Source organism: Equus caballus, chromosome 1, assembly GCF_041296265.1.
Source record: "Equus caballus isolate H_3958 breed thoroughbred chromosome 1, TB-T2T, whole genome shotgun sequence".
NCBI lineage: Eukaryota > Metazoa > Chordata > Mammalia > Perissodactyla > Equidae > Equus > Equus caballus.
In genome coordinates, this window is record NC_091684.1 from 149,337,812 (window position 1) to 149,358,912 (window position 21,101).

Below are 21,101 nucleotides of genomic sequence, written 5' to 3' on the forward strand. Positions count from 1 at the left end.
TTATATGTTGAATTTTCTTCATGGGGCTTAACCATATTCAGAGGCATACAGGTAGGTGAATCAGTCCTTCCTTATTTTCAGTGTCTTTACTGTGTAGTATGCAGCTGTTTCCATGAATATAACTCCTGGAAAATTTTTTTCAAATTCTAATGAGATATTAGAACTAAACAATGTGAAGAGTGTTCTATTCAGTAAAAAGAACCTGGAGGTTTTATTCCCAAATAATGAAATGATGTTGTGTAAATGAAATAAAAAGGCAGAAGATACAATAAAGTGTTGCATGTACTTAATATATATCCATTTATTAATGCATATGCCAGAGGATTGCATTGTACTATGCGTTTGGAGAAATCATTAACAAAGCAATTGCTTAACAATTTAACATGAATTAGTGGATCTCAGTGGTCTGTGTTTTCACACCCGGGAACAGAATGGTTCTGAGAGTTGTAATACTCTTCATTTCTGTTCTTAACATATCAGACCAGTCGGTTCACAAAACACAATCATTGTAACAGCTTCTTGTTTCTGCTTGTGTATGTTGTCCACTAACAGTTATGACCATAAGTTACAATTACAAAGTATTGTTTTACAGTCAAGTATTTAGATAGACTCTAAAAAGTCAAACCATAAAAATACAGAAAATGCAAATATTCTTAAACTATTTCATATTCAAAATCCAGCCTAGTTATATTTTTATGTACTGAGCTGTATTGTTTTCCTATTACATCTGATGCATCTTGGGCTTATAAATAACATAAATTACAAAATTGTAAGCAATTTCTTCAGACTTTGTTACATTTTTCACTAAATAGATGAAGACATGACTTTTTGCTCCAGTGCAATACAGAGTAATGCTGCATTCAGTACAAATTGTTGAATATTTTTAAAAAGAAAAAGGCATTTAACTGATTATAGCACTAAATAAATAAGGAGATAGTCATAACTGTCAGAGAGAAAACACTAACAGTGTAGTTACTTATCATAGGTAATTTTAAGAAACAAACCTTCCATCACATTTCTAAACCATTAATCCTATGACTTTCTAAAGAATGCAATTTGGTAGAGCCAAGACATAATGCTAGATGGCAAATGCATCAATTTACCTTTTTTTTACAAACGTGATGTGACCTTGGCAGTTTTAAAGAACAAGGTTTTGTCAATATATCAAACATCGTTAACAAACTCTATTTAGCGCTGCTTTGTATAAGTTTGCTTTAACAGCATTTCTTCACAGTGATATTTCAGAAAGGTTGGAAACTGGTCAGCATAAAATATTTCCCACCTTTTCTATTTTAATTTGTATGCAAAATTCATCACAATATATCTGCAACTATAAAATTACAAACACTTTCTAGAAGTGACTGCATTTCTAGTTATGATAGAAAAGGGTATTTGTGAGACATCTACAATGAGGTAAGTAAATAAAATGGAATTTGAGTCACAAATGCTTCCTGATCTATGGGCAAAATACACAAATTTTAGCAAAGACCACTAATGGACAAACTCAGAAGACTAATTGTTGTTTAGTATGTTTAATGTGTGTGAGAAATTGGAAATGAAGTGAAATCAACGTTTTAAAAGATATTCTAGATATTTCACTTTACATCATAATTTTGGCACTTCATGGAACATTTATTTCTCAAAGACCAGAATTGGTATAAAAGTTCAGCAGGTTTTTCACATACCTTATAGACATTGAGTACTGGCAAACACTGAAACATAGTGAAATAAACATTCCCATGTATTCGCACATGCATGCGGTAGTCAAACGGTTATAATTTATGAATGCTCAAAGATGAAATCTTGTAGTATTTGTTTCAAGCACTCTCTTCAGCAGATCTTGTTTCAGACTTAAGTCTTACAAATTCTTTAGCCACATCGTCGCTGGTCCTCTGAGAGAGTATTCTAAGGATAGTCAAACCAGTTTCATCCATAGAGACATTTTTCAAAAGGGGATACCATGCTCCGTGGCTTCCCTTTTCTGCTATGTTCTGTAGCTGAATTACTGTCATTCCGATAATTCGGTCTTCTCGGGCAAAGCAGTAATCCTTAACTGAGAGATGAAGTTCATAGGCCCCTGGGCGGTTTCCATTACCCAGAATACTGTGTGGATTAAAAATATGAATTTTAAGCAAAAACTTGACTCACGTAGGGATCAGTAGAGTTCTAAAATACTGTTGAAAATTTTATACATTGCTCAGAATATTATATTGGCAAATAGAGTATATTGTATTTTAACTCTGATGCAAATATACTTTAAATTTTACTTAGATCGTCTTTACATAGACATTATTTTGCAATCTAACTGAAAAATTAATTCTTTCCTCAGATAGAAATAGGAAATCAATCTAAATGTGCTTTACTGCCTTGATGTTAAGCATATTAATAGAAACTGCAATTAAAATACTATGTTGTACTTAATTATTGGAGACAGGGTCTCCCCACTGATATAAGGGTAGGATGGGGTTGCTAGGGGTCATGGGAGCTTGGTCAGGGCGAGGGGTAACTCAGAAGAATTTCTGTGCCATTTCAACATCAGTTATTACAATCTGTTTTCTTTACCTCAGACTCCTGGATATGCTGTTATACCTAGGAGCCTTTCTCAGGGGAACACACTGCACAGGCTATCAAGCAGTATTCACAAGATGCTGAATTGGATACAAATCTCTGAGTAAATCACTTCCAGCAAAGCCCTGTGCTTCAATGCCAATTCTTTTCTCTGGCAACAGTTAGACCTGTCAAGTGTGGGGCTGCAAATGGCCTCTGCTAATAACAACCCAAGACAACTTGTCAGTGCAGAACTGAACATAATGAGGAAGGCTAAGTGGTGATATGCTGAGAATAATTTTCCCCTACCCCTTACTTTAATTCATCCTCAGATATTCTTGACTTTCTAATGAATGTACATCTATTCCTCAGCAGCTCAAGCTTCCAAATTTCTTCCTTTTCTAAGTGACTTTTTCTGATCATTTTGCAGAGTCAAACTTTCATTTTCAGGCAAGATTGATAACTAAACTGTGCATTTATTTAGAGACAATCTGAAGTAATATGAAAGAAAATGGAAGCCTGATCGGTAAGAATAGAAGAGCAAAACATGATAGGAGGCAAATTTTCTTGTGAATTAAAATATATCAAAATGACGCTTTTCCCAGAATCATGGTCTCGGTAGCTCACAGTGCTATATCTGAATTTTGAATGATTCAAGTAATTCCTAGAATCTGTTAGAAGACATTTTAATTGGATCAAAGATTTTGTGTAATTTGGAGGAGTGAATAGGTGGAGTCTTGTGAGCTGGTTTCTAGTAGAGATCATTAATGTGATTATTAGAACCTTTTTAATACATGTGGTGGGGCAGTCAAGTTTAATGAGTAGAAGGAGAGTTAAGTATTCAGAGCACAGACTGCAGAAAGGTCTCTGGCAAATCAAGAATGCAAAACAAATCAAGTCAATAAGAGACTATTTTCATGTGTGTGCACTTGTGTGTTTGTGTGTGTAAACCTCTAGGGCTTGGACCTGTGTCCTCCTCTCTCCTCTATCCGTAGGTCAGCACATCTAGATTTATGGAATTAATTACATTGATATCAGATAATTCTCAATTTATATCCAACTACATATTTGATATCTCCTTTTGGATGTACAAAAGGCATCTCCAACTTAATAGGTTTAAAACAGACTCTTTGGTCTCCTCATCTCCTTTATCCCTATTCCCCCATCTCAGTAAATCACTATCTACCTAATGGCTTATGCCAAAACCCTATGAGTCATCCTTGATTTCATTCAGTGCCAGATAACTTCCATTTGCCCCAAATGGATCTACTCTCCTTTGTACTCCTTGCATTTTGCAATAGAATGCTGACCTGTAAACACTACGTCAATAGAGTTTCACCGTGCTCTGGTTTCCAGTTAGTTTTGGCAAAAAGAGCCCCATGAGGATATCAGAAGTAATGATAAGACTAAGGTCAGTCTTCATTTCCCTGGCTCCTTGCATGTGAGGCTGCCTTAAGCAGGCTATTTCCCTTCATGGAAGGCTGCTGCTTTTTTTTTTTATTGAAGTATAATTGACATACAAGATTATATTAGTTTCAGGTGCACGATATAATGATTCAACATTTGTATACATTGCAAAAGGATCATCACATAAGTCTAGTTACCATCTGCCACCATACAAAGTTACTAAAAATGTTTTCTTGTGTTGAGAACTTTTATGATTTACTTTATTAACAACTTTCAAATTTGCAATATATTATCATTGACTATAGTCACCATGCTGTACATTACATCCCTGTGACTTACTTATTTTGTATCTGGAAATTTATACCTTTTGGTTCCCTTCACCCTTTTCCCCCAGTCTCCCTTCCGTCTGGCAACTACCAATCTGTTCTCTATCTATGTGTTTTGTTTTGTTTTGGTTTTTTTAGATTCCACATATTAGTAAAATCATATAGTATTTGTCTAACTTACTTCACTTAGCATAATACCCTCAAGGTCCATCCATGTTGTTGCAAATGGCAAGATTTCATTCTTCTTTTATGGCTGAGTATTATTCCATTGTATATATATTCAACACCTTCTTTACCCATTCATCCATCATTATTTCTATTTAGATTATTTCCATATCTTGGCTATTGTAAATAATCCTACAATGAACCTGAGGGTGCATATGTCTTTTCAAATTAGTGTTTTCATTTTCTTCAGATAAATACCCAGAAGTGGAATTGCTGGATCATATGGCAGTTCTGTTTTTAATTTTTGAGCAACCTCCATACTGTTTTCCATAGTGGCTGCACCCTCATTCCCACCAATAGTGCACGAGGGCATGAGGATTCTCTTTCTCCACATCCTCACCAACACATTGTTACTTGTTCTTTTGATAAAAGCCATTCTGACAAGTGAGAGGTAAAATTTCTTTGTGGTTTTGATTTGCATTTCCCTGATGATTAGTGATGTTGAGCATCCTTTCATGTATCTGTTGGCCATCTGTACATTGTCTTTGGTAAAAATGTCTATTCAGATCTTCTGCCCAACTTTTAATCAGACTGTTGTGTTTGAGCTGTATAACTTATTTATGTATTATGTATATTAACTGCTTATCAGACAATTTGCAAATATCTTCTCCCATTCAGTAGGTTGCCATTTATTTTGTTGATTGTTTCCTTCACTGTGCAGAGCTTTTTAGTTTGATATAGTCTCATTTGTTTACTTTTACTTTTGTTGCCATTTCCTTTGGAGTCAGATCCAAAAAAATTTCACCAAGAGTGATGTTGAGGAGCTTACCGCCTATGTGTTCTTTGAGGAGTTTTATGGTTTCTGGTTTTATCTGCATCATTTCTCCATTGTGAGTTAATTTTTGAGTATAGTGTAAGATAGTGGTCTAGTTTCATTCTTTTGCATGTGGTTGTCCAGATTTCCCAACATCATTTGTTGAAGAGGCTGTCCTTTCCCCCTTATATATTCTTACCTGTTTTATGATAAATTAGTTGGCCATATATGCACGTGTTTGTTTCAGGATTCTCTATTCCATTGATCTGTATGTCTGTTTTTATGCCAATACTATACTGTTGTGATTACCATAGCTTCGTAACATAATTTGAAATCGGAAGCGTGATGCCTCTAGCTTTGTTTTTCTTTCTCAAGATTGCTTTGGCTATTTGGGATCTTTTGTGGTTTCATACAAATTTTTGGATTGTTTGTTCTTGCTTGTGAAAAATGCCATTGAAATTTTAATAGAGATTGCCATGAATCTGTAGATTGCATTGGATAATATGGACACTTTTACAGTATTCTTCTAATTCATGAGCATGGACTATCTTTCCATTTATTTGTGCCTTCTTCATTTTCCTTGATCAGTGTCTTGGTTTTTAGTGTATAGCTCTGTCACCTCCTTGGTTCAATTTATTCCCAGGTATTTTATTTTTTTTTGATGCAATTGTAAATGGAATTGTTTTCTTAATTCTCTTTCTGATAGTTCATTGTTAATGTATAATAACACAATGGATTTTTGTATATTGATTTTGTACCCTGCAACTTTGCTGAATCTGTTTATTAGTTCTAACAGTTTTTTTTTTTTTTTGGTGGAGGCTTTAGGGTTTTCTCTGTATAAAATCGTGTTGTCCACAAATAGTGACAGTTTTACTTCTTCATTTCCAATTTGGATATCTTTTATTTCTTTTTCCTGCCTAACTGCTCTGGCTAGGACCTCCAACACTATGTTGAATAAAAGCCGTGAGAGTGGGCATCCTTGTCTTTTTATGATCTTAGGGGAAAAGCTTTCATCTTTTCACTGTTAAGTTTGATGTTAGCTGTGGGCTTGTCATATATGGCCTTTATTATGTTGAGGTACTTTCCATCTATACCCACTGTGTTGAGAGTTTTTATCATAAATGGATGTTGAATTTTGTCAAATGCTTTTTTTCTATCTATTGAAATGATCATATGGGTTTATCCTTTATTTTGTTAATGTGGTGCATCATGTTGATTGAGTTGCGGATGTTGAACCATCTTTGCATCTCTGGAATAAATCCCATTTGATCATGGTGTATGATCCTTGTTGTTGAATTTGGTTCACTAATATTTTGTTTAGGATTTTTGCATCTATGTTTATCAGGGATATTGGACTGTAATTTTACTTTTTGGTGGTATCCTTGTCTTGTTTTGGTATCAGGGTAATGCTGGCCTCATAAAATGAGTTTGAGAGTATTCTCTCCTCTTCAATTTTTTGGGGAGAGTTTGAGAAGGATATATATTAAACATTCTTTGAATGTTTGAATCTTTGAATTCGCCAGTGAATTTGTGTGGTCCTGGACTTTTTTTGTTGGGGGTTTTTAAATTACTGATTCAATCTCCTTACAAGTAATTGGTCTGTTTAGATTTTCTATTTTTTCATGATTCAGTCTTGGGAGATTGTATGTTTCTAGGAATTTATTCATTTCTTTTAGGTTGTACAATTTATTGGTCTATAATTGTAGAAGTCTCTTATGGTCCTTTGTGTTTCTTTGGTATGAGTTGTAATTTCTCCTCTTTTCTGATTTTATTAATTTGAACTTTCTTTTTTTTCTTAGTTTAGCTAAAGGTTTGTCAATTTTGTTTATCTTTTCAAAGAATCGGATCTTAGTTTCCTTGATCTATTTTTTTTAGTCTTCATTTATTTCTGCTCTGATGTTTATTATTTCCTTCCTTCTACTAACTTTCGGCTTTGTTTGTTCTTCTTTTTCTAGTTCCTTTAGGTGTAAAGTTAGATTGTTTATTTGGATTTTTCTTGTTTCTTGAGGCAGGTCTATGTCACTATAAACTTTTCTCTTAGAACTACTCTTGCCACATCCCATAGATTTTGGTATGTTGTACTTCCATTTTCATATATCTCAAGGTATTTTTTGATTTATCCTTTGATTTATTTGATAACCCATTGGTTGTTCAGTAGCATGTTGTTTAATCTTTACATATTTGCGATTTTTTCAGTTTTCTTCTTGTACAGTCATGTGTCACTTAGTAGGGATACATTCTGAGAAATGTGTTGTTAGTTGATTCCTTGTTGTGGGAACATCATAGAGTGTTCTTACACAAACCTAGATGGTTTACCATATAGCCTACTACACACCTAGGGTATATGGTACTAATCTTATGAGACCACCATGATATATGTGGTCCACTGTTGAGCAAAATGTCATTATGTAGTGCATGACTGTAATTGATTTCTAGTTTCATATTGTTGTGGTCTGAAAATATGCTTGATATGATTTCAGTCTTCTTAAATTTATTGAGACTTGTTTTGTTGCCTAGCATATGATCTATCCTAGAGAATGTTCCATGTGCTCTTGAGAAAAATGTGTATTCGCATACATTTATTAAGTACATATAGTCTAATGTGTCATTTAAGTCTGATGTTTCCTTGTTGATTTTCTGTTTGGATGATCTACCCATTGATGAAAGTGGGGCATTAAAGTCTCCTACTATTATTGTATTACTGCCAATTTCCCCTTTTAGGTCTGTTAATATTTGTTTTTATGTGTTTAGGTGCTCCTATGTCAAATATTTACAAATGTTATATTTTCTTGTTGGATTGACCACTTTATCATTAAGTAATGCCCATCTTTGTCTTTTATTACATTGTTTTTGTTTTAAAGTCTATTTCATTTGATATAAGTATAGCTACTCCACTTTCTTTAGGTTTCCATTTGCACAAAGCAACTTTTTCCATCCCTTCACTTTCAGCCTCTGTGTGTCTTTACATCTGAGATGAGTCTCTTGTAGGCAGCATATAGATGGGTCTTTTTTTCTTGTTGTTGTTATCAATTCATCCAGTCTATATTTTCATTGGAGAATGTAGTCCATTTATATTTAAAGTAATTATTGATAGGTATGTACTTATTGCCATTTTATTGTTTTCTGGCTATTTTGTAGTTCCTTTATGTTCTCTGTGTTTCTGTTTCTTTTTTGTTCTCTTGCTTTCTTCCCTTGTGCTTAATGACTTTTTAGAATATGCTTACATTTCTTCCTCATTATCTTTTGTGTATCTATTATGCGTTTTTGCTTTGTGGATACAATGAGGCTCACATATAACAGCCTATATATACAGCAGTCTATTTTAAGCTGATAGCATCATGTTAAATTTTAATGCATTCTAAAACTCTGCATTTTTACTCCTCCCTCCCCACGTTTTATGTTTTTGGTGTCACATTTTACATCCTTTGATTTTGTATATCCCTTAAGTATGGTAGTTGTAGTTTTTTCTTTTTTTTTTTTTTTTTACTACTTTTGTCTTTTAACTTTCATACTAGCTTTGTAAGTGATTAATTCACTTCATTTATTCTATATTTACTTATACTAGTGAGATTTTTACTTTGATATGTTTTCTTGTTGCTAATTAGTGGCATTTTTTTTTCAGCTTAAAGAAGTTCTTTTAACATTTCTTGTAAGGCCCAATCAGTGGTGATGAACTCCTTTGGCTTTTGCTTGTCTGGAAGCTCTTTCTGTCTCCTTCACTTTTGCAGGGTAACCTTGCTGGGTAGAGTATTCTTGGTCAGAAGTTTTTATTTTTCTTTCATCACTTTGAAATATATCTTGCCACTCCCTGCTAGCCTGCAAAGTTTCTGCTGAGAAATCTGCTGATAATTTCTTATGGGTTCCCCTGTATGTAACAAGTTGTTTTCCTCTTGCTGCTTTTAAGATTCTCTCTTTTTCTTTAACTTTTGAGATTTTAATTACAGTGTATCTTGGTGTGGATATCTTTGAGTTTATCTTGTTTGGAACTTTCTTAGCTTCCTGGATCTAGATGCTTATTTTCTTCCTCAGGTTAGGGAAGTTTTCAGCCATTATTTTTTCAAATAAGTTTTCTGCTCCTTTCTCTCTGCTCCTTCTAGGAGCCCCATAATGTGAATGTCATTTCACTTGATGTTGTCCCAAAGTTTCCTTAAGCTATCTTCACTTTTTAAAATTGTTTTTTCTTTTTGCTGTTCTGTTTTGGTAAGTTCCACTGCCCTGTCTTCCAGCTCACTGATTCTTTCTTTCGTTTCATCTTGTCTGCTGTTGAACCACTCTAGTGTATTTTTTGGTTTAGGTATTCTTCAGCTCTGTGACTTCTGTTTGGTACTTTCTTATATTTTCTGTTTCCTTTTTGAAGTTCTCACTATGTTCATTCATTTTTCTCCCAAGTTCACTAAGCATCCGTATGACCATTACTTTCAATTTTTTATGAAGTAAATTATCTCCACTTCATTAAGTAAGGTTTTTTTTTTTTCAGGTGTTTATCTTGTTTTTTAGTTTGGAACATATTCCTCCATGTCCTAATTTTGCTTGACTCTCTGTTTCTATATATTAGGTGAAACAGCTATCTCTCCAAGTCTTGAAGGAGTAGCCCTATATAGAAGATGAACCTTATCCTTTCCTGAGTTCTTGCTTGTCTCTTGAACTGTCCCTCCAATTGTTTCTGACCCATGGGGTCCAGAAATGCAATACTTCCTGGCCACCAGAGCCTGGCACTCAAGGGGCATCCCCTGTGTAGGTGGCATATGCCCACTGGCTCTGGCAGGGACATTGGAAGTTGCATGGTGGGGTGGGGTGGGGTGCTTGCCCACTGCCTGTGGTGGGGCTGTGGGAAGCAGTGCTAGGGGGTTGCATCCCTGCTGCTTTTGGTGGGGCTGGGGGTGTGATGCAGGTAGGTGGGGCACTTGCCTACTACCACTAGAAGGTTAGAGTGAGAGTGCAAAAATGGTGCCTGCTAGCACCAGCTTTAGCAAGGTAGAGGGAAGAAATAAAAATGGGTCTGCCAGTGACTTTGTACCTGGAGAGAATCCCAATAGGATTCTACCCCTCTGGCAGATGCTTTAAGGTTAGCAATTGAATGTTATTCACATATGGACTAGGCTATTTTTAAACTACTACTTTTGCACTGGGTCCCAGGGTTAGTGAGTCTGCAGGCAAGCTCTTTGGCCACTGCTCCTTTTAAGGTGGCTGACTACACATGAAATTTTTGTTTTCCCAATTTTAGAAATAGCTCTTCCTCTCCTTCCTTCAGGCTCAGTAGGGGTAATCCTATGGCTACTTCTAGCTCCAGGTTACATCACTATTGCTTGTAGTCCATCTATTCTCACATCTTTGAATTGAGTGTTCTCAGGAACCTGACTTACACATTCTTTCTTCTGTGTTCTGCCTTCAATCCACTGCAATTTCTATACAGGAATACCTTGTTTTATTGTGCTTTGCTTTATTGCACTTCATGGATATTGTGTTTTTTACAAGACCCTCTACCAGCAAAAAGATTATGATTCACTGAAGTCTTAGATGATGGTCAGCATTTTTTTGGCAATAAAGTATTTTTAAATTAAGGTGTGTACATTGTTTTTTAGACATAATGCTAGTGTACACTTAATAGACTATAGTATAATGTAAACATAGCTTTTATATGCACTGGAAACAAAAAAATTCATGTGACTCACTTTATTGTGATATTTGCTTTATTGTAGTGGTTTGAAACCGAACCTGCAGTATCTCTGGTATGCCTGTAGAGTCTATTTCCAATACATATTCAGAGTCTTTCCACTTCTTTCTATCTCTCTACTCCTTACTTCTATTTCCCTATTACCATCTGGTCAGTCACTATTACCTCTTGCCTGGACTATTGCAATAGTCTTTTAACTTGTCTTTACATGTTTGGTCTTGCTTCCCTCTAATTATTTCTCTCTAAAGCAAACAGATTAATAATTTAAAGATACAAGTCAGATTGTTCATCCCCTCATCTGAAAATCCTTCAAGGCTTCCTATTGAACTTAGACTGTAACTTACTCTCCTTTACCCTGACTGTGAAGCCCTCTGTCATGGGTACCTATACCCTGAACACCTATGCAAACTCATTTCATCTCACTCCCTTGCCCACTATATACTGTTTCTTAAATATGCCAGACATGCTCCTGCCTTAGAGTCCTTGCACTAGCAATTTTGCTTGGCCTGAAATGCTCTCAACCTTCTTCCTTGCGAGACTGGTTATTTATTTTCTCAGGTTTAAATTTAAAAGTCACGTGCTGAGAAAGGTGCCCCTGAAGACCCAATCTAAGCAGCTGACCAATCCCTCTCTTACATCACTCTGTTTTAATTCTCTGCATAGTACTCACTATCATATGATAAACTTTGTTTATGTGTGATTTTGTTTGTCATATGTTCCTCATCTCTAGAGAGCAGAGATCTCCTATTATATATACCCAATGCGTATAATATTTCCTGTTACATGGCAGGCATTGAACAGATACTGAGTGAATGGAAGGGAACTAAAAACATAGTCTTCTTCATTTGCCTTGGATCAGTGATCAACAGGAATACTGAAACCTATAGGTTTTGCTTTCCTTAGCAAAGCCTGGTGCCATTTCTATCCTGAATCCCTCAATAAGTTTAGCTGTACTATGGGCATTGCCTGGTTGAATAAATGAGTTGGGTCATGACTTACAACTGAAATGTTTCATTGTACTTTGGTGACCACGTGTTGCTTTTTGTCTTTGTGCCTTGTTTTCTCTTCTTGTCTCCAAGGTTGGGTCCCAGTATACAAACTTCCACAAAGGGGCGAAACATTGCGGTGGTCTGCCAGTTTAGGTCATTAATAGCAATCACTAAAAAACAAAAAGGAAAAAGGAAAGGAATGCGAAGTGTTAGCAAACAAATATGTGGAATCTTAGCCTCTCCCTTTAGTCCAGAGAGTGACTTTTTATTTTTAAAAATGATGTGTGAAGCCATAAGTTGCATTTGATAGCACTCTAATCCCATTGACAAGAATGTATCCTTGAAGAAAAAATAATTTACTCTCTGGAATGCACACTTGATGGGGCATTTAGCTCTAAGTTGTGTGGCATTGGTGTGGCAAAAAGTTAACTGTAATTGAAATGACATTCATTACTAATGAAAATTAGTTAAAACATGATAATTTTCATATTAAAATTAAGATATGTTCATCACGAAATATTTAGAAAATAGAAAATAGATTAAAATAAAAGTCTCTAACTTTATCACTCAGAGGAAATGACTGTTAATATTTGGTGTGTATGTTTTCAATATTTAATTACTTTATACATAAAATGGGATCATAATGCATTGCACTCTTTAAGTAGCTTTATGTTTTAAGTCCATCATGGATATCTTTCTAATTCATTATATATTTTCCAACTGCAGGTATTTCACTATATCGATATACCATCTTATATTTAACCAATCACTTATTTTTAAACATTATGGCTGTTTCCTAATTTCAGGCATCATAAAAAATTCTTAAATGTATATTCTCGTATGTATACCTTTTCCCATTTTTTGGTGATGATATCCTTAAGGAAATGTCTTGTAACTAAAACTGCTCATGCAAAAGGTTCATAAAACTTTGGGCATTTGATATATAGTGGTAAAATATTTTTCAAAAATATTTAAGGACACTGGCATGTATAGGCATGCCCACTTATCTGCATGCTTACTGATACTGTACACAATGTTATTATAGACTATAGAAGTGTTACTTTTACAATACAAAGATACCTTAGATAATGAAATTTTAAAATATATTAGAAGGACATAGTTTTGATTAAAGTGACTAAATCTATAATAATATAAAAATAGAATATTTTTCTATTAGGCAAAATTTTAACCATTAAATTTCACCTTTGAAATGTCTCCTGCATTCAAATTACGTTTTTACAATATGCAACCAATAGCTTGAACCACTTATTACAAAAAAAAAAATCAAGCCAGTTGTTGACGATCACATAGAAAATGAAGGAGGTAGATTATGTGAATAGTAAGAACATACTGACTTAACATCTAAAATTTGATTGACAAATTATGGAGCCAACCACAGCACTAAAGTTCAATGTACACCATAGCATCAACCACAGAGAAAATGTTCAATGTGTACAGGTTGATATGTAATCACCAATGTATTTAAACCATTTTGACATTTCAAATAATAAAGGCTAAATATCTGTGCCACTGATTTTTTCAGCTTTGAAACACAAGTTCTGGTTTCATGAAGAAATTTGAGCATGCCCTAAAATCATTTAATATGCATTTTTAAGAACAGAAATCTAAGAATAAAATTACGTTTTCAATATTATTGCAGAGGTCATAGTCTAATAAACTGTTTGATCTATCTGGACCTGAAATATACCTTTTACAGTGACTTTATGCTCTCCAGTTCCTGGGGTGGGGGTGATGTCCACATGAACAGATATCTGACCCACTGAATCTTTGGAGGAGCGACCTGCAAAATAAGCAGAAGTTTACTGGCCTGAACTTTCAGACTGCTTAGTAATGGACATCTACATTCTCAGCATAAGGGACTTTAAAGTATTTTCATGGACATGAATAGTTCTTTTTGTTATTAGCACATGATAAGTATTGATAAATGTTCACTAAAGTAAATTTGCTATGCCAGTTTGAGGCTTGGGTAAAAATCACATTTAACCCATTGAGCTAAAATTTCATATGGTCCTCAAATATATAAGATACCCTCTTAGTATTATTATTGTTAGAAGAACTAGTAGTTGTCTTACTGGACACTTAACAAAGCTGTATCATTGTTTACATACAAAAATATGTCATTGCTTTTCAATTCTTTGTTAAGAGCTTTTCTACAATGTTCCATACCAGAGCACGGGGGACACAAAGATGGCTCTATAGAGCATCTGCCCTCATGAAGCCCACAGTTGGCCAGGAGAGACCAACACATAAACATATTGCTGTAATATAGTGGGATAAGTTCTATAATAGGTATATTTTCAAGGCCTAGTGATGGCATAAAAAAGAGTAGTCAGTTCTACCTTGGTAAGTGTTAGTCAAGGGTCAAACATGTTGTATTGGAAAGTGCCTGTGATTTGGGGTCAGATAAACTTGAATTCAAATCATAGTTATGCCACTACTGGTTCTGTGATCAGAATTTGCTCTATTCTCAAGTCTCAGTTTTCTCCTTTGTAAAATGAGGATAATATCACCGACCTCTCACTATATACACATTTATCAACATATCGTTTATTAACATATAAATTTTTTCCACAAATAGAAGCACATGTGCTATCCTTTACCTTTTCACCTAAAAACATATAATGGAGATAATTTTATTTCAGTATGTATAATGCTACCCCTCATTCTTTAATATACCCTGGAATATCACAGCATTAACTACAAAGTAAATGTTCAATGAGTACTTGCTTGAAAATGAATCACTGAGCTGTTTACAAATATTTGCAAGATTAAACTATTTAAAGCACTTAAAATAATGTTTAGCCTTTATTCCATTATCTGAATATACCATAATTTATTTAACCATATTTTGGTTGTTTTCAATCCCTTGCTATTACAAACTATAATGAATAATTATTTTTCATATTTACAAATCTCTTTCTAGTATAAGCTTTAGAAGTGAAATTTATTTGTCAAAGGTAGGTGAAATTTTAATTTTGCCCATAGAGATTTTAACAGTTAACACTCTCATATACAACATGTAAAATTAACAAGAATCTTATTTTGTCAAATAAATGGCTAATGACCAAAGCTGAAAAAAAAAGATTTTAAGAAACTTTCAATTTCTAACCTCGGAGAATCACTGGATTTGGGCCAGAACCTCTCAACAGGACCTGCTGTCGAGCCAGTTCTCCACAATGACCCCTCTCCCCCTACCCCAGTCATCTGATAATAACAGGATTAAAAGATAGAATGTGATCACTTTGGGCATTAGCAAAGGGGCTAGTCATTGTTCCATGGGAAGGGAAGAGGGGAAATGTTTCCTTTTCCTCAGGTGAAGGGAAGAAAACTCCAAGAGAAACACTCCTAAACTCTGGGAGTGTCAGCAATACAGGCATTTCATTTCTGGATTGCTTGTCTACTTAGCAGACAGCATGACCTGAGCATGGCCAAGTGAGGAGCAACCAGCCGCAGAGTGTGCCAGGACCAGTTCTTTAAATTCATGGTTGCTAACAAGTATGGGAGATGGTTCCTGAATGGACTTGAAGTGCCAGAATTGGGGACAAGAGAGGGAAGACAGGATCATGGGCTTTGGTCTTGTCAGGCATTATCACAGATGGGGCAAAAAGGAAAAGCACCTCAGAGGACTGTGGCATGCTGGTACCAGGTGAGGTGCAGCAGGAATAAGTGACCAAGTCTTCAGCCTTGGAAGAGTCCATCAATGCCCCCAGGGAGCTATTTGGAAATGAGTCTCATACCAGCCAGCTCTATCAAGCTTTTACTTCCTCAAAGACAATGAACTAGAGCAGCGCTTAACACTAATCAAATAGATAATGACCACTAGTCCTCACCAGCGAAGTTTAATAAAGTTATCTTTTTCCTCTCTTTCCTATCTCCTCAACACCAGGGAAACTACTACCAGGAGGAAGAGAAAGAGTACACAGGAGAGAAACCCACGCCTTCTCCTCCTCCTCCTCCTAATGCTAATGTTACATTTGCCTGCTTGTGAAGAGAGGAGAGCTTTGAATCCAATAAGGGATTAAAGCTTTAATGTGAGCAGGCAGAGGTCTTAAAACCCCGAATAACTTTCTAATAGTGAAAATAACTACTATAGTGTGGACCTCGGCTGTGATATCAGTAAGGAAGGTGTCTATGCAGTAAAAAGTGGGTCTCACAAGAGAAGTTAATAACATTTTTTGCAAAAAATAAAATAGTTTCATATTATCCCTCAATTTGTGATATCCTTATGATATGTCTTCCTATTCAAGAATAGACTATATCTTTCCATTGTTCAAATATCCTTTTGTGTACTTCAACTATGTTTTATATTTTTAAGTGAATATTGCACATTTTAAAAAGTTTATTCCTGTGTATTATATCCTATTTTAAATGAAACAATTTCTTCCATTATGTTGTATAATAGGAAGGCTAGTGATTTTTGCACATTAATTTTCTTATCCAGCCAACTGACTGAATTTTTTAATCAAAGATTTTCACTTGATCCTTTTGAGTTTTGCAGGTATACAATCATATTATCTTCAATCAATGAAACATTTAACTTTTTTTCCCAGTTTCTATACCGCTTATTGTTTGCTTTGGCTAATTTTATTGGCTAATACTTCTAATACTATATGATAGGTTTAAAAGTAGATGTGCTTGTTATCCTCCACTTGGCTCTCCAAATTCACATTCTACCCTTCTCCACTCTGCCCTCTGCCCTCAGAGACTGATCTGTATGTACAATTTCAGTGGTAACTTCTATACTTTAGTATCTAGTTGTGTTTGGCCAAAGGAAAGTCTTGGCAAGAGATAGGAAGGAAAGAGGAGAGGCAGGTCAGATATTTATTTGTTTAGTCTCCTTCCTGTGGGGTCACCTTTTGCTGGCTGAATTCTTTAACCAAAAATCATAACTTCTTCAAGTAGCCTTTACTAGGTGACAGTCTCTCTCGTGGCTCCAGTAGCTTCGTCCCCCTCGCCCTTGTTACTTTTGTTGCAAGGTGGTTAGTTCCTTATGGTTTTCTTATATCCTGCCCGTACCTTTGTACATAGTTCCTTTATTAAATCCTCCTTAAATACTCTTAATTTGGGTGTGCCATCTGAGTCCTTCTAGAACCTTGATTAATCAAGTTACTGTTTTTGATTTGCTCATAACTTTAATGGATATGCTTCTAGTAGTTTCCTAATACTCTTAGGTTTTGTGGAATATTGAGACAATTTGGGGGTGGAAGGGCTTAAAATATGGACACTCTCTACTTAGCAATGGTTATCATTATGGATTTCTCAGAGGAGAAAATGCTTAGGGAGGCTTTTCTGTATGTGTGCACATGTGGATGCATAAAACAGAATAGTGTGTCCTCGAAATTGCAATTATTTCAGTATGGATAGAGCATACACAGAGTAGCAAGAGGAAACATTAGAAAAAATGTTGGTACTTTGAATGACATTTAAAAGTCTTTACACATTATCCTACAGCTGCTGAGAAGTCTCTTAAGTTTTTGACCATGAGTGGCACAGTCAGATTTATTTTTTGAAAAGATTTCATCTGTTAAAAGATGGATCATTCTCATCACCCCATTCTCTTTTGGAAAGCCTCACACTTGCATCTCATTATACCATGAATCAAGGCGAAAACCCAGCCCTTCACTAGGATGCTTTGATCACCTTTGCTTCATCTGCCCTGGTGGTCCATGCTGTTCTCTTGACCCTAATTCTCCTAAACTTTCATGTTTTCATCAAGACAAACTACATATTTGCAACATCCTTACTCCGTTGTCCTGTGGAACCCTGTCCAAATACCTCTGCTATAAAATTCTTTGATTTTTGTTATTCTATAAATAATCTGTAATTATATTCTTGATTTCCTCAAATACTATGACATAGTGCAAAAACCCTGGACGATGGAATCAGACTTCCCTGATTATGAATCTGGTCTCAGTCACTCATTAATAGTTAATTAAAATTCTATGAACTTTCATTTCCTTATTTATAAAGTGGGGATAAAACCACCTTCCTGGTAGTATTATGGTGAGACTAAAAAGAGATAATTTAAAAAAAATGTAGGGGCTGACCCAGTGGTGCAGTGGTTAAGTTCACACGTTCCACTTAGGCGGCCCAGGGTTTGCCGGTTCAGATCCCCAGTGCGAACCTACACACTGCTTGTCAAGCCATGCTGTGACAGGCATCCCACACATAAAGTAGAGTCTTCCTCAGCAAAAAGAGGAGGATTGGCAGCAGATGTTAGCTCAGTACTAATCTTCCTCAAAAAGAAAAAAAAAAGAATATTATGTGCCTTGCTGTCTAGCAACAGCTGTCTAGTAAGTGGATCCAAGTTTATTATGATAATGATTCAATTCTTAAGAGTGTTTCAAAGTTACTAAATCTCTTGAAGATTCACGCATAATGCCCACATATAAAAATTATGGAAAAAATCTATGGATATTATGTTATCCAAATGAAAGACTGCAAGAAGAAAACTCCAGAGTGACTGGAGTTTTTCCCAACAACTTTGGAATTCCTTCTTTCTCCACTAAGACTTTCTGGGTTGAGTACAATAACGATGGCAGGTTTTTAAGAGTCCGCACGTGTCTAATAGGAAAAACTCCTCCCTCTATGGTGTAAAACCTTTGATTAAGCAAGAATTCAGTGAAATGAGTTTTCTTGATTAATAAAGATTTTTTTGTTAGTTTGTATATTTAACTACTGTTGAAATCACCTTTAATGAGAAAAGGCCTCTCAGCAACACTGAAAATGCATTCAAGCTGTATATTTGTCTTTGTTTTTGTTCTAAAATCAGAGCCTGCTCAGTTCCCAGATTTGTGGTTAAGACTTTTAGGGGTGGTCTTATATGTGCTATTATATGCAGTAATGTAGCAATGGCTGTTTTCTGCCCATAGTAAACATGAAGAAATGATAGGCAAGTTATTGATTTAACATATTTGTAAATGAGAAGAGCCTTCCATCAAAGCACTCACGAGGAGGTGTCATTTTTTCGTGTGAGTTTCTAATCACCAAGGTAATTTAAAGACTTTAATTGTGGTGTTAGGATTTGAGAGATTTCTATGGTAGGAAATAGAAAATTCTAATTAGGAGAACAATTTCTCTTTGGTGCTCTTAGTTATGCAGGAAAAGATTTATGCTCTTTTAAAACAACCAACAGCTAGAGAAATGTGCCTAAAACCTTTTAAAGGGTGTTCTTTAAATATATAAATACAAGTTTTACCCTTTTCCAAATTGTTTTTCTATAGTCTTCCACTTGTACATCCTAGCTCCGCATGTGTTTGCGTATTTTCTAGAGATATGGAGGGTTTCATTGGAGGAAAAAACACACATTAAAAATCATACTTATATAGTCAGCAGTGCCTGAACACTTCTGTGAAACCTCCTGGGTAGAAACATTTACTAAACTCTCAAAATACACATTTCCTTTTCTAGCACCAATTGTGAAATTTACTGCTCAATCAAGTCAAATGTAGTCTTGAGAACTGACTGCTTAATGCGGCACAACCCTAGAAGAGTGGAACTAGGAACATAATAGTTTTCTGACAATTATGAGTAGAAGCAATTGATTTAAAAGGGTTTATCATTATTGCAATTTTTTCCTCATAGTCATGCTATTCTTAATTGTCATTTTAGAACTCCAGGTTTATGTTTTCATGGCCCATTGTTCATCACTCCTTAGAGCTCTTGTTATCCCTCCTATTGTAGTTAAGTATGCAGATTTTTTCTTCTTAACTACATTCCATAATGATGGGAAACCTCTACTAATATTAGTAATCCACACTTATCTCTCATTCATATAATAAACTTACAAATATTCTTTTGATATATATTCAATGACCAATATATATTTATTCATTGATTAAACATGCAAGTAGTCTTCACTTTGCATGGTGTCAATATGCCTGAATTTTGGTTCCCGTGGTTTAGTTAAATAACACCTGTCTCCCAACGACACATTCAAATTTCAGTTATCTTAGTATATTAAGTGTGTATCATTGCATAAAGTACAAACTTTCCTGCTAGATTTTTAGTCCACAAATCACAGATCGAATCACTAAATAACAGGTATGTGTCATCATCAAGGACCAATCACATCACTTCTTGCAAAGTCTGTTGATGGTTGGTCACTGTGCATCTGTTCAGTTCACACACAGCAAAGTGTGTAGGTGTGTTGCCACTTGTTTCCCAGTGATACACCCATGTGATGTCTTTCAAATATGCATAATCAAAAGTGGGAATTGGCCAGCAAAGATGAAAGTGTAGCAAAGAAACAAAGTGATAAATTCTGGAGTGAAATTTGCATGGAATGTAAATGAGTTAATAGAAAAATTACTGACCCTGGGAATATTGACACCGCTGCCAATGGAGAGACTCTAGAGAAGCAGCCAAGGAACTTAGTGAAGGTGAACTTATTGGCATAAATGAGGAAGAAGATGAATATGTCCTAGTGGAAGTGACATTGGAGAAAAACTTCACCTTAAAGGAACTCTGAGATATGTTATAACATTGAAAGGAGAAAGGATAAATTATCAGTAATTGATCCAAACTTTGGAAGGAGTATTACAATCCACCAAGACATAGAAAAGATGTTCACTCTTTATAGTTATATGATGAGAACATAAAGGCAAGCACTGATCAAACTACTCTTGATAAGATTGTAAAAACAAATGAAACACTTTAATTCTCAATGATTCTAAGGTTTCCAATTACAGTGTATTAAAGAAATGTTTTACTATTTTTTCATTTCCCTATACATTTATAACAGTAAAAAAGTTAGTACTTGTTTCTTTTGACGAAATATTTTTAAAAATGAAGGTAGAATCATAATTTTTCCCATTAATTAGCAAGATTGCTTTGCAGTTTCAGTTTGCAGTTATTTTTACGGTCTTGCTTTACTATGCGAAGTGAGGACTGTCTGTACATATATTTGAATTGATTCATTTAATATTTTTTGCAGATGCAGAAGGTATAGAAGCTACTTAATTCAGTCAGATGTGAGTTATGTGTGTGTTATGTTGTACCACACATTTTTCCTCCCATTTGGTGGGTTTGCTTGACTACAGCGTTGAATCTGATTCTGCAGCCTTGGTGCGTAATGAAATCTGTCAATTGCCTATCCCAGGATAAACATGGAATTGAGCAAAAGCATTTTCAAGTTTAAGAAACTATCTATCAACCAG

General features: G+C 35.1%; 1 protein-coding gene across 6 annotated transcripts in view; it reads right to left on the bottom strand.

Annotated features, from left to right (window-relative positions):
* Positions 1–276: 276 nt before the first annotated feature.
* The window catches only part of UNC13C (unc-13 homolog C), a 557,967-nt gene continuing 537,142 nt past the window's right edge, over positions 277–21,101 (bottom strand). For all 6 annotated transcript variants that reach the window (XM_070236389.1, XM_070236405.1, XM_070236396.1 and 3 more), the window contains 3 exons: positions 13,631–13,723; positions 11,933–12,092; positions 277–2,103 (listed from right to left, as the gene is read on the bottom strand). In XM_070236389.1, the coding sequence (XP_070092490.1) occupies positions 1,818–2,103; positions 11,933–12,092; positions 13,631–13,723 (539 nt within the window). In that variant the 3' untranslated portion in view covers positions 277–1,817. The remainder of the gene's footprint in view (positions 2,104–11,932; positions 12,093–13,630; positions 13,724–21,101) is intronic.